This window comes from Cololabis saira, chromosome 7, assembly GCF_033807715.1.
Source record: "Cololabis saira isolate AMF1-May2022 chromosome 7, fColSai1.1, whole genome shotgun sequence".
Classification (NCBI taxonomy): Eukaryota; Metazoa; Chordata; class Actinopteri; order Beloniformes; family Belonidae; genus Cololabis; species Cololabis saira.
Genome location: NC_084593.1, coordinates 43,415,281 through 43,430,315, shown reverse-complemented (window position 1 = coordinate 43,430,315; position 15,035 = coordinate 43,415,281). Strand labels below are relative to the sequence as shown.

At 42.0% G+C, this 15,035-nt stretch overlaps 1 protein-coding gene across 1 annotated transcript; it reads right to left on the bottom strand.

The window, feature by feature from the left end:
- Window positions 1-5,642: 5,642 nt before the first annotated feature.
- LOC133447402 (piggyBac transposable element-derived protein 3-like) lies at window positions 5,643-11,868 on the bottom strand. Its single transcript, XM_061726074.1, has 5 exons — window positions 11,833-11,868; window positions 11,265-11,494; window positions 10,624-10,855; window positions 9,446-10,509; window positions 5,643-5,703 (listed from the first exon to the last, which is right to left on the bottom strand). Exons 1-5 carry the CDS (start codon window positions 11,866-11,868, stop codon window positions 5,643-5,645), a joined length of 1,623 nt encoding a protein of 540 aa, XP_061582058.1.
- Window positions 11,869-15,035: the final 3,167 nt, after the last annotated feature.

Sequence of the window (15,035 nt, the reverse complement as noted above, 5' to 3'; positions counted from 1 at the left end):
CAGGTAGACTTCCCCCTATCCAATCAGAACCTTCCCAACCCCCAGACCTTAAGCGGAATTGGATAAAGCCGATCAAACGTGTTTTCCATGTAAACCTCAATTCGGAATTACTATTTCCATGTAAACTCGAAGGAAAATAGTTTAATTCTGAATTATTTAATTCGAAATAATTCCGAATTAAAAAACTCATACTTTAGAATCATCAGCTAACCTACTACGCATGTTTTGGGACTGTGGGAGGAAGCCGGAGTAACCGGAGGAAACCAACGCAAGCACGGGGAGAACATGCAAACTCCACACAGAAAGGCCGTGCCAGACCCGGGAGTCGAACCGGGAACCTTCTTGCTGTGAAGCAACAGTGCTAACCACCAAGCCACCGTGCTTGCCCTGCATTGCAGCAATTATATAGACAGCAAAACATTTTATGTGATCATGGATGAATTAAAAAAAGGAAAAATGTTTAAATAATGAGTAAGCATTAAAACTGACATTTTTCAGAGTCCTTTGGTCGTGTTGCTCTTGGCGTGATACATAATGCAGCTGTGACCTTTTTTTTTTTTCAAAATTTCCCAAGGACTTTAAATAATCAAAAGTCAGTTTTTCTGGGAACAAAGCATACGTGAACAAGTCAGGCCACAGAACAGTGAGGTGATAAAGTCACAAACAGGAAACAAGAATCCCTCCCTGAGATAAAATAATGAGGTCGGGAGAAGCTGATGTAAAGCGCTGGCCATAATGAAAGAGGAGAAAACAATTCCCCCTAAACCCCCCCCCCCAATCCCCAACCCCCACCCCCGCCTCCCTGAGCCAAAACAAATCAGCTATCTTGCACAGAGATTACAAAGAGCGCAGCCATATCTGCTAATGAGGTTGACTAAATAATTGAACTGGAGACTGGATAACATGAAAGATAGAAAAAAAATCAAAAAGTTGAGATATGGAGGCAACATCTGGATGGCCTACCAAGTGGACACTTAGTTTTTTTGCATCATGTTGTCTCCCAAAGAGTTGTGAATTTGTGTGAGCAGGTGACAGAGCTCTACAGACGCTGGGCGTTCACCTCCCAGCCTCCCTGCCGTCTTTGCTCCAGCTTTTTTCCTGTTCTGTTTTTAACCTCTCTCTCCACTTCTCCTACTTTCTGCCTCTTTCATCAGTGCAGTTTAATTGGAATACTTCCTCCATTGTCTCCTCTCTTGCTAGGCCCCCAACTCCCAGACTGAATTCATACCAGCCGGGAACACGGACGGCAGCTAATAAAATAAGAAACGCTTATCTGCTGTGCAGCTCGCAGTTAGGAGGGCTAAATTGGGGCAGACAATGTGAAATACACAAAAAAGGTAATGATGTCTCGATGTAAGCGCTTATAGTTTCCTTTCAAACACTATCACAAAAACTATTCATTACAGCTGAAGCGCAGTTCAGTTACCAATAATGCTCATCAGTCTCAAACCTAATCAACCACGCAGCCTTTCTGACGGCCTTTTTGTTGTTGATTTTTAGTTTTTTTTTCTCTGCTCAATCTTTGTAATTACTGCTATATTCTGTAGAACAATTGTATAATTTTCTTTGCATCCATAATTTGTTTTTTTTTAGAAATTCCACTGATTAGGTTTTCATTGTTTTTATGTGAACAAGCAGCGCTTCTGTTTTTCAGAGGAGGAAACTGACACTGTCATCTTTTTCAGCCTTGTTATCGTACAAATAGGCCTGATGGAGTATTCATCCCTGGCTCTTCACAAGGAGATCTTAGCTTTCCAAATTCAGAGCGGAATAGTTCTCTCTTATGCCATGTAATTGGATTCTTTATTTGGAAAGTGATGCATCCACCCGACCTGACTGCTTTGGCACATCTTGAAAAGCAGTCTGGCGATGCACATTTTGGCATTATGGTTTTCACATATTTGGGTTTCTTAATTGAGATCATGCTTAAAAAAAAAGACCCTTTTAAAGGAGCTTGAGGCTCCTTTTAAGAAATGAGACTCTCTAGCGCCACCCTTCACCACGACGGCCGTTGGGGGTACTGCAGCCAACAGTGAATCCGGCACGGGAGAACGGGGAGAACGTGCATGCAGCGTCATGTGACGTCACAACCGCAGGACAGCGTGGGAAATTCGGGACCGAATTGCAGCACATTTTGCAGCACACAGCCTGTTCAAGGCAAAGGAGAGATACACTAGAGGAAACATTCTTTTGGGTTTGGAACGCTTCATCTGACATTATTACTAGAAAACCTAAAATGTATACTAATTTTTTTCATAAATCCTGCCACAATCCGGCCTCAAGCTCCTTTTAAGTGTTTCAAAAATTGGGCTGTTCATTGACATCTGACACTGAGCAGGTGTTGACGTCACTCCACAAGTACAGTTTAAATGTGCAATAAACTTCTCTCTCTAAATGCATCACTGGTATTTTTGTCTCTTTGCACATGTATATATTATTCTTTTTTCGGGTTTAGTACTCCTTTTGTACATTGCTCTTTTTTTATATTGCTCTTTTTAATTACTTAGGTATTTATTGGTTATTTTTTTTAGGAAATACTTTTTTATACCTTTTCCTATATTCGTATATATTTTGTAAAAATTGTCGAGCGTGTGTATGTTTGCTGCTGCACAAGTGAATTTCCCCTCTGGGGGATCAATAGTTCTATTCTATTCTTAACACAATCTTAGACCCCGTCCACACGTAGCCGGATATCTGCGGATATCTGCTAAACCGGAGATATTTTCTTACGTTTTGACCTGTCATCCACATGAAAGCGCAAATAAACGAAGGTTTAAAAAAAACTCCGGGCAAAGTGAGGATTTTTGAAAACTCTGTTTATGTAGATGCGTGTAGACACACACAACCGGAGATTTGCGTTTACTGCATGCTTTACATCAGTAATCATATGCATGTGACAAATAAACATCTTTGTATCCTTGTAAACGTACACATACTCTGTGTACTTTACCTGCAACAATTCTCTTCTTTCCCTCACTGAGGGTGTCACACTGCTCTCCTGGTAAGTATCTGAAGCAGCCTCGGATGGCTCCACGGCGGACGAGGATGACGCAGCAGGAACAGGGACGTTGTCATTCAAGTCCTGTGTTTCTATTCCAGGCGGGATGGCTGTGGTCGCGGGGGAACCACCCCATATCTGTTCACATAACTCGAAATAAAGAAGAACGACTCTGCCATACCCACTCCTGCGTCCGTTGTCAACAGCCAAACGATATTTGCTCCTCACAGCCTGGATTTTCGTTGTCAAGATACTCCGCGTTAACTCGCCCCTCTCATGAGGGAAGTCGTTAGTCTTCTCCGCGGGATACTGCTCCAAAAATTGTGTCAATATGTCCACATATTTATTTTGGACAGATTCCCAATCCACGCTTTCCTGCGTCTTTTGAACTTTATACTCCAAAATGATATTTAGAAGCAATTCTGTTTCCTTGTCGGTCCAAACGAAGGAACTTGGCGCCATGTTGCTTGTTTAGGCGGAAGTGGCGACAACAGAGGGCTCTTCTGATAGGGTAGGATTTGGGGAAATAACCAGAAATAATGCCACCTACAGGTTTGGAATGCTTATGAATGTGGTCGAAAACGGAGATCTTCGGTTACGTGTGGAAGGGGTTTTTTTTTTAAACGATGTAATGTGGATGCAAATTTTTTTATAAATGGAGGGGGGAAATATTCGGTTTTAAAAATACCCGGCTACGTGTGGACGGGGTCTTATTTTTCAGATGTTAAAAAAAAGATTGATATTCAGTTTTCTTCTATTTTCCACTGTGGTTTTTGAAATCAGTCAATGTGAAGTAAAATAAATACATTTAAAAAAAATCTTTACTTTTTTCTAAATTAGTGTCGAGTTCTATTTCCAATATCTGGACATTCCCAGCTACCGTCTTCAGTGACGTGCATGTCCTGGCTGCTAAGCTGCCTTTAGTGTTCAGAGCAACTACAGTGATGAATAATAGTTATTTAGAATCAATCAAGTCTTTGTTTCTGATACTAAACGCGTTCAGCAGCATTGAGATAACAGTAACTCTGTTCATCCTGGTTATTTTATAGTTATTCTACTCAAACATTTTTTTTTATATCAATAAAAAAACCAATCACACATAAAGACCGAAACTTTACTCTGGTTTTAAAGGTTCCTGGTTCAAACGTTGACTGGGGCTATTGTGAATGGAGTTTTTTATGTTGCATGTTCAAGGGTTATTTAAGGTAAGGAGAAGCTCCGTTTCCTGTTTCAAACTGGGGTAATGGAGTTGGTTTAATTAACTCTGACTGCTGTACATGTCTAAAATAAATACTAATTATGTACCTGTCACACCTACTGTAGGCTTAGGTGAAGGTAGTGCAACACCTCAGCAATAGAGCAGAAACTCAACATGAGTAAGGGATGGCAGACAGACACAACAGGGCAAAGTTCAGGGTGATTTATTCTCTCAAGGTAAAAAAAAAGTGGCAATTTACTTGGGGCGGTCCCAACATGCCTGTGGTGAAGATGATAGAACATCATTAAACCCAAAATACAAATTAACAGTGTATGATAAATTAATCCCAAAACATACAAAAACAAGCTAATTAATTAAACGAAGAAAATGCAAAAACCATGGTCAAAAATAAAATGTTAACTTCACCTTTAAAGCAGGCAAAACAGTTCCTCACAGCAGCAGCAGGTCTCCAAGACTCCATCCACCTGGCATAAACCATCCATCCATCCATCCATCCATCCATTATCTATACCCGCTTTATCCTTTGCAGGGTCACGGGGGTCTGCTGGGGCCTATCCCAGCTATTTTCAGGTGAGAGGCAGGTTCACCCTGGACAGGTCACCAGTCCATCACAGGGCCAGTAGCATAACATATTCATTCAATTTACTTTATTTTGGAACTTGACAAACAGACAAACAACCAGACATACTCACACTCACACCTACAGGCAATCTAGAATAATCAATTAACCTAGCATGCATGTTTTTGGACTGTGGGAGGAAACCGGAGTACCCGGAGGGAACCCAAGCAGAGCAGTGATCTCCTCTCCATCCCGTGTTGCTGTCTTGTTTATTTATCTTTACTCCACCAACTCCAAATATTAATCACTTTTCTAAGCTAACGGCGCTAACGCAGCTCAAACAGCAGGTGTATCCGCCCTTTTAATCTGATTGGTTTACGAGTAAGTCATGTTTTATCCACTGCTCTGCGTCCCCCACGTGGGGTGCGCTCTTATGATTGGCTGGAACAAAGGAAGACATCTGATTGGTTGCAGATCCTTCTGTGTTAAAAAAAAACGTATTTGTGGATCGAGTCACGTCAGGGGAGTCTCAAAAGTCACACGCAAATCCAGCGCAGCTCAGAGACAAAAAAACATTTGTAAATCAGGTTATATTTGTGTGTGCATCAAAAATACATTTGTATATCTTGTCCTACGCACGTGTGAATTGTTCTGTGCATTTGCAAATCGGTCTGTACATTCGTGAAACTTGTCCTGTGCATTTGTGAAACGGTGTGTGCATTTGCAAATCGGTCTGTGCATTTGTAAAACTTGTCCTGTGCATTTGTGAATTACGAGACTGTTCTAGCTCCATATACACCCGTAGTATTTACCCAGCTCAGTAAAGCCACACTGCTGCAGGTGGCCTGTGACTGTTTGTTGGAGGTTTATTGTCTGTAGGTGAGGGCTACAGTGCCCATGGTGTCCTCATTGGTCACCATACCTGTGCTGAAAGACAGGAACGCTCTAAGCTCATTGGGATATGGAAAACAGTCTACTCAGAGGTTTTAAGTCCTTTCAGATGCAGTGGAGCATCGTCTAAAAAAAAAAAGATGTTACTGTTCAGACTTCTTCAAAATGTGCGTTATGAGATTGTGACTTAATGAAATTAAACCTGTCTCATCTTTATGAAGAGGTGCAAAAGAGAGGACATGATTATGAATCAAAACCTGCTCCTGACCAAGATAGGTTGACAAAGTATACCATTGTAACTCATTCTGAATGTAAGCCACCTCTGCCGAAACTGATTTCAGCATCTGTCGGTTTATTTTACCCAATAGGCTTTCTGGAACAGATAACTTTGAGTTCCCCTCATATCAGTTTTAACAAACTTGGGAAAAAACACACACTTTCTGAAGTTGGCCCCTGGTGTCTTACAGTCCCAAAATATCATAAAGAGGTTAGATGGTTATTCAGCTATCCTAAGTAGCTAACTTTCTGTCCTACATTTTTCCCACAGCAAAGATTTGGCTTAGATTTGACTAATATCCAGTAGCTGAGAAGTTAACAAGGAAGGCTTCATAAAGACTCCTTCATATCAATGTAAAACTGCACACATATGGATATGGAAGTGTTCCAATAGGAATAAATTGGAGAAAACCTAACTTAACCCCTGCATTTTTTGGCAGAATATCTGAAAAAGTACAAAAAAAACTGATGAAAGCATATACAGCAAGACTGAAAGAATGCTTTTGATTAGGTGAAGTTAAATCCAAGCTGAACCGCAGATGATTGCAGGGCTGATAAGGTAAAAGCAGCTGAGATAAACGATGATGACCAAACAGGGTGCATTCCCGGTCATACAGGTCGACAAACCTTGTTTTCTTTTTTTTTTTTTTTTTATATATTTTTATTCCGATTTTTTTTCCCCCATTTTTATCACCCAGTGCCCAAGTGACAGTCCCGGGCATTGCCACCCTCTACCAACCGCCCAGGCCCACACTGAGCTCAGGTCTCCTTGTTAACCTGAGGAGTGAGCAGCAGCTTCTTTTCACCAGACAGGGTGGGGCTTCTCTGGCCGGACGTAGTGCGTGGAAGGATCACGTTATTCCGGCCGGATCCTCCCCACCCCATCTGGCGCCCCGGTTGGCCAGAGGGGGCATGTATAGCCCAGGACTGTTGCATGTTTTTGTGAGGGTAGCTCACATTAGCTACCCAAGGAAACACTGGGAGAACATTCAAAAATGCAATTGTTGACTCTACAATCTGACCTTGACAGAGCGGCTTGATAGGCCGGTCCAGTCACATTCTCCCTTCCCCTCAGGACACCCCTGGACCTGTAACAGAACTGTACCAAGCCGTCTGACATCAAGGACAATGGCTGAGGAGTAGCTCTGGGGCATAGTTCACAGACTTACCACTCAAGCCTGAATTATGGTTCTGCAACAAATCCACGCCGTGCCTACGCCGCAGGTTGCACCATGTCGCGCACCCCACGCTGCAGTCCACGCCGTCGCTGACGTGCACCTCCCAAAAATTGTAACTACGCGTCGAGGCGACGCAGACCACACGCAGACCGAGAGGGCTGTGATTGGTTCGTTTGGTAGCAACGCATTTCCGGTTTCTGGTTCGTGAAGCAGTCGTGAACCTCCAGCGCTCTTTTCTTCGTGTATGTGTGATTTATTTTGTTTTGGTTTTTTGCACAATAGTTGTCCTTATCTCTTTGATTCACTGTCATCGGAAAAGTCGGATAAACCATTCAGGAAAAGGCCGCGCCCCCTAGCGGTCATGGGGGGGTACTGCACTGCGACGAAATGGAGTGACGGAGAAGTCCGAAGGATTCACAACGGCGTCACAGCAGCGGCGTGTGCTCTGCATTGGTGTAGCGCAGAACCATAATCCAGCCTTCACAGACACACACACACACACACACACACACACACACACACACACACACACACACACACACACACACACACACACACACACACAATGATAAATACACCTCCCTCATTTTTCAACGCCTTCCCCGGCTCCCCTCGTATCAATCCCCCTAACACAGTCACCAGGTAGGAGCGCCACGAAGGCCGTATCGCTCACTTGGATGTACTGTCTTCATTAGTCTTCGTTATGATGTTGTTAAATTATTTATGAGTATGTTGCTTTTCTGTGCTAAGGTGTTTTATGCACCTGGACACTGTGTATACACAGTGTGAAGATGCCTTTTTTCTCAGTCAAAATGCAGTTTGCAACAGCCTTGCATGAATTTAAAAGCTTAAGTGGAAGACAACAGTTTGTTAGATATTGCACTTGATACTGACTAACAGCTATAGGTCAATGAGGAAAGCTATTTTTGTGGTAACACTAACACATAATGTTCTTGTTTTTCTTTCTTTTTTTTTACCTCTCCTGCATTGCCAGAGGCTACATTTCTAAGCTCAGCTCGAAACACGTTTTCAGTGGCTGAGTCCACAGAGAACACTGTACACCATCGACAGCAATGTGCAATGTAACACAAAAGGAAAGAAGAAATCTTTGTTGCATCTTGAAAACCATGTAAATCCATAAGTGAATCAACTCACCCTATGCCTTCTGCTGTTGAGGGCTTTGGCCATCCAATCCTCTTTTTGTTCTCTTCTGGCAACTTCTCTTAATGTTTTATAAGTATCTGTTGCAGGCTTATGGGATAAATCTTGTGCCAGTAGGAAGTGAATTTCAATTCTTTATATCTGAATGGAAATCATTCGATTTGAATCTGAATGGATTGATTTGAATAATTGCTTTTCAACTCATTTGAAATGGAATCTATTGGTTTGAACGTTTATCACGATAAAATCAAAACTGTATTTCCTTCTATTGAAAAATTTGGCTCCCTAATACATTCTCACTTTTCAGTTTGACTTCTCTTTATTCAAATTCAGTTTTTCTATTCAATCTTTTGTTTCAGACATCCGGGCCCTCGCATCAGGCAAAATTAGTCGACCTAGTTTTTTTTTTCAGGTTTTCACTGCACTTATTATTTTGATGCCCTGAAAGCTCTTTTGAAAGAAGCAGACTATATTACTGGAAGTGTTTTGTCTCTGCAGCAAGAATACCTTGTTCATGGATTGTATCAGCAAGTCAGCTGCACGACGCACACAGATGTCTAAAAATGTTCTGCAATGCAACATAAACGTTTTGGAAGAGAGTGGTGTACCGTGAACACTTTATTTGCACCTTAACCCTTAAACAGGCAGGAGTGGAAAATGAGTTGTAAAAAATAATTTAATGTCACTACTTATCTCATTTGCCCCTAAGTAAAACATTTCCACAATTAAATTTTTTTTTTTTTGTATATTTTAGATTTTATGAGTTGTATCTCCCAAGATACGTTGCCCTATTAAGGTATAAACGGAGTCAAAATGGTAAACATTTCAATGTTTAATTTGATGAACATATATTATACATTGTTGTCATTTACATCATACATACTAATTTTCAAATTGATTTATTTCAGTTTTACCAATGAAACCTCCAACAGGAACATCTTGCATCACCTTTTGGTGCATAAAAAGTAACGTAAAAACAAAACTGATTTAAAAAAGACAAGGCACATAAAAATTAACTACAATGCCTCTCACTTCCTCTCTTTATTCACTTTTTGTGAAATATTTGGAAGCAGTTGCGTGGGCTTTTCCCAGTGACGATGCACAGGCGAACACCACATTTCTGACAGTATATTGTTGTCTGTCCATCTGAGCAAAACCTGCACCTTCCCTTGTCAATGAAAACCGGGAAGTGATCCACTTGATCATAGCGGACATCAGCCACAGGTCTTGGGGTTGTTGGTCTTTGGATGCACCTGGTGGGACTGGGCACATCCTCCTCCCTTCCCTTGGAGGGCCTTCCCTTCTTCTTTCCACCGTTGATAAGGGCATCTGCAACCTCCAACCTGAATGTCTTCAGCTTTTTGTGCTTTTGCATACCAAGGCTTTTGGCATCTCGGCGATAGAGCAGCCATCCATTGTTGATGGCTATATCAGCCATTTGCCAAAAGAGGCACATGTACCACCGGTGTGATTTAGCAGGGGTGCGGTACAAGGCCACCATCATGTCAGCAAGGTCAACTCCTCCCATGTGGACATTGTATTGGGACACAATGTTTGGGCAAGGAACACCAACTCTTCTTCTCTTCTCTCTGGAGAATCGTCTGACTTCTTTAAGAGGGCTTACAGCAGCACAGGAGCTAGCTAGAGTGACTGCTTTGTTGTCAACCCATTTTACAACAGCCACTTCTGCCTCATTATCCACCCTGTAGTCATAGCTGCCCCTTCCTTGCCTCAGCAGAGCACGGTCATCCTCAAGGATGCATCCCTTTAGCCTGTTCTTGCGGATGGTTCCCAGACTTCGCAAGCCAAAGGACTCCTTCAGGTGCACAATGAGTGGTAGAGAGGTGAAAAAGTTGTCAAAATAGACCACACACTCTGAGGGGTTCCTGATGGTCTTGCAGAGTTGAACAACAACATTGGCTCCAACTCCAATTTCTTTGACAGGACCCTGTGCTATGCCAAATGTGCTCTTTCCAGTGTATGTGAGGAAATCATACACTATCCCAGAAACACCTGCTCGAACAAAGATCTTGATACCCCAATGGTGAGGTTTGCTTGGAAGATATTGTCGGAGAGACCCAGCCTTTGTTCCCTTGTAAGGGACCATCATCTCGTCTATGGAGAACTGGTTCTCGCTATCAATTTCCAGGCATTTCTTCCTTACATGCTCCAGCACTGGTGTGACTTTGCAGAGCCGATCCTGGGCAGGGTTCGATGTTTCATTATCCTGAAAGTGGATGAATCTTGAGAGGCATTTAAACCTTTTTACCGGCATCACATCAGCTATTTTGGGATAACGTGTGCCTTCTGCCCAATAATCATCCATAGATGGCATTTTTACCACTCCCATGATTAGCTTAATGCCAACAAATGACTTGAGCTCTTCCAAAGTGGTGTTAATGCTGGCTCCAATTTGTTGACAACTGTAGAGATTTGTCTGTTCAGCAATATGCTGAAACAGATCGTCATCAAAAAAACGGGCAAAGTAGCTACGAGGAGGATACAGCTCATCAGGTGCTCTGAATTCACTGGCAGTTGCTGTTGACTGGTGCTCAAACCTCTTCTTCCGCCAGCTGTGAAAAAAAAACACAGAGAGGTAGTACGTGCACAGTTATGAAATGAGTTAACTTCTTACTTTGTCAATATTTGTAAGTACCCCAGACACTAATCTCTCCCTTATGATGAACTACACACAATATTCTTATAAATCCAAAACCCAAAATACAAACAAAACACAACATGTACATTGTGCAGGCATGCATTGTGTACAACTGTGCAATGCTGTGTGGACAAAGCCGTACTGTATAAGAAGCAAGTACAGACTGAAGTTAGCTGGTTAGCATTCCAAGTTCAGTAAATATTACGACCATACAATAGGTTTGCGTTTTTCACATCAGATATTACATAATTACATACAATTATTATGGTTTGCACTTAAGAGGTTTCTGCAAGATCGCACATGTAAGTGTCCCTAGCTGTCACCTGAATCCCTTGGCTTTTTTGGACTTTTGATCCGTCTCCTCCTCCTCCTCAGTAGAACTATCCTCACTTGCTGCCGCTATCTCTTGCTGCCTGAAAATGACTTCCTCATCTTCACCACTGACTGAGTCTGAGTCTGAGTCTGAAGAGCTTGCTGGGATCTCCTCAATCACTCTCATCCTCTCTCTCATTTTTGTACCCGCCTTGCCATAAAAAGAGCTAACTGTCATGCCCTGCAGGAAAATATATAGAACAAAATATATGGTTATACTGTCATAATGTACATACATGTACATGATAATATCTGTTTTTGCAGTGAATATTAACACATCTTGTAGTTTTAAACTAAATCTTGAATAATACACATTGACCAACTTTCTATCATTTCTACCCCTAATCTGGCAACGTATCTTGTGGGATACATACATTTCAAAAGTTGCTAAATAACACTACAAACACAGTTAGAACATTTTTTCTTCATTAGCACATTATGACAACAGTCATAATTAGTTTTATGAATTTATATTATTGTTTTATTGAAAATAACTATGATTAATATTTAATTACTTACCCTCTGGGAAGCAGGTCCTGCACCACTGGCGGCCATGTTGATTTCTGATCAGGCTGACTAAACGATGACAGATAACCTGAACCTAATCATGTGACCTACATACTAACACAAGACAAGACTTTTGATAAATGATAAGTTAATTGGTGAAAACTTCCAATCAAGCCCCCTACAGGATGTTAAAGACATTGTATCTCCTGGTGCACGATGCCTGTTTAAGGGTTAAATTGTGTGTCATAGACTATGGTCCAATTCATTCACTTTGGTGCTTTTTTTTTAAGGGCCAATGGGATTTCAGGTGACTACCATACAAATAATCGACATGCAGAACTCATTATGATGCACAAATGGTTGCAAGATTGGTAGGTATCTCAGAAACATAAATGTGTACCAAGACAGCGTGAAGAACATGTACAATTCTCAAAAAAAAAAGCGTCAAAATGCAGCTACATACTAAACATGGAAAAGTTAAATAGGCTTAAAATTCTGTCGGAGCGTGATGGTGTCCAACATGACTTCACATTTGATGATACATTGGAGACTCTACTTCCACCTTTACACCATAGGCATTTTTCTGATGAAGAAAGTGAAGCCCTCCTTTTAATGTTTAAGACTTTATACAAAAATGATTGTCTTGACTTCCTTTCCCATCTGCCCTGATCATTTGCACCTGTGTTCCGTCAAGCTTTTTGTCAAGTTTATGCTTTTGTGGGGGGGGGGGGGGGCACGGTGGTGCAGCTGATGTGCAGCCGCCTCACAGCTAAAAGGTTCTGGGTTCAGTTATGGCGCTTTTCCACTAGTACCTATTCTGCACACCTCTACTCGCCACGCCCCCGTCTTGCGCTTCTCCACTAGGGCCGAGACGGGTAAAGGCTGGCTGAGTAGGTACCTTTTCGGTATCTATTCTGCCGAGGTTCTAAGCGTGCTGAGTTGGCCCTGTATCTGACGTCATCACAATACATGGCACTGATTGGTTGGGGGGCGGGGCCGTCAGACGTTTGAATCAGGAAGCGGGAGTCAGCGCGAGAGCAGCCTGCGGCTTCCTCATTTTATCCGACAGGCAATGGCAGCGCAAAAGTCTGTTTCATGATCCAACTCTGAGGTGCAGATGTTCATAAACCTGGTGCTGAGGAGAGAATTAAAAATGGATCTAGACGGGCGATAAGGAACAACCAGATCTACCAGGCGCTCTGTCACTTCCCAGCCGCTCGCAGCTCTCAGCTGATTTCTCATAAGCGCCGACGAACAAAATAAAAAAAAAAGCGTCGTCGCTTGAAGCTTCTCTCACTCTCATTTTTTAACTTGATATCAAACACAAGCCACAGATCCAGCAGCACATCTATCATCTCCTCCAGGTTCTACATCTTTAGTGTTGTTGTCTTCTCTGTTTAGATCACACAATCAAATACGTCACAGCAGCTTTGCTCCAACCCGGCCACTTCTCACCTCCCACCTTCTCACGAGGCGGGTGGAGGCGGGACGAGACGTGCCGAGTCGGGGAGCGCTGAGTAGGTACTAGTGAATAAGCGCCATTATTTGCCGGGGACACTATGGGTACCGAGGGCGTGTTTACTTCCCCCATGACTTCAGCACCCCCGGGTGGGGTTGGCGAAAGGGCCTTTCTGTGTGGAGTTTGCATGTTCTCCCCGTGTTCCCTTGGGTAGCTAATGTGAGCTACCCTCACAAAAACATGCAACAATCCTGGGCTACACTGCCCCCTCTGGCCAACCGGGGTGCCTGATGGGGTGGGGAAGATCTGGCTGGAATAACGTGCTATGTAAAGCCAAAGAAGTCCCTATTGGGTGAAAAGAAGCAGCCTGCTCACTCCTCAAATAAGGGTCTTGAGCTCAGTGTTGGGCCTCCTGGGGTTGGCAGAGCATGGCAATGCCCAGGCCTGACTTAGGTAGGAGCACTGGGTGAAAAAGAATGGGGATAAAAATAATTTTTTTATGCTCTTGTGTTTTTGGTAGTTTCTGCTAAGCAGCGCTTTTTTTTTTTTTTTTTTTTTAATACTTTTTATTTTGTCTTTTTCAAGTTACACAGAAAGGAAAGAGAAGGAAAAAAAAATATAATAATAAAAATAAAAAATGATAGTAACAATCATAACATAACTACCTGGGGGAGATGTAATATTTTGACATTCTTTTCTTTCTTTAAGGGCATGGCTGGGATTTGACCTTAAATGTAGACCATTTTTGCCACTTTTGAGCAAAATCCCTTCCTCTAATTCTCAAACAAAAAGTCAATTTTTCCATGGCGTATATTTCTTCAACAATGTCGAGCCATTGTCTCAGTCCTGGGGGATCGCTTCTCATCCAGAGTCTTGTCAGGGCCTTCTTAGCAGCAACAGTCAATATTTTGAAGAGGTAGATGTCTCTCTTTTCAGTGACTTCAACAGGCATAAGTCCCAGATATACAGTCCTTGGATCTTTAGGTATTCTCAGATTTAGAATTTCCTCCATTGTTTGGACAACATTATGCCAGAATAATTGTATTTTTGAACATGTCCAAAAGATATGCGAGTGATTGGCTACTACATGATCACACCCACGCCAACAATTCTGTTGTTGTTGTGTTTGTTTCTCTTAATGTGTGGAGTGATAAAAAAGCGTATGAGATTTTTCCAGCCGAATTCTCGCCATCTTCTCGAACTAGTTGAAGATTGCTGTGTGTTGCACATGGAAAGCCAATCACTCTCTGACAATACAACATTGAATTCTTGTTCCCACTTTGATTTTATATATAATGAGTTTCTTCCATTACTTTTTTGGAGACAGCTATACAGTTTCTCAGCAGCGCTTTCAATTGTAATAAATTACTTTTTGGAATTCCTGGCTCTGCATCATGTCTTATGTGGCAAATGCATAAAATTGTATACTGTTGGATTTCTCCGGATATTATGCCTTTTTGTCCAGTTTCATCTCATTCAGGCAGAAACTTCAATTAAATTTTTCAATTCAATTTTATTTATAAAGCATCTATTACAACAGAAGTTGTCTCTAGGATCTTTCCAGAGACCCAGAACATGACCCCTGAACAATTATTACATAACCATAACATAAACAGTATAGATAGATGACCAAAATGTCAAACTTGAATGTGCTAATTCTCACACCAGCTGCTAAACACTACAGTGCTTGCTGGAAGTTTCTGCTCAATGAGTCCAATAAGACCGATAATCTCTGACAAGGAAAGATACAATTCCA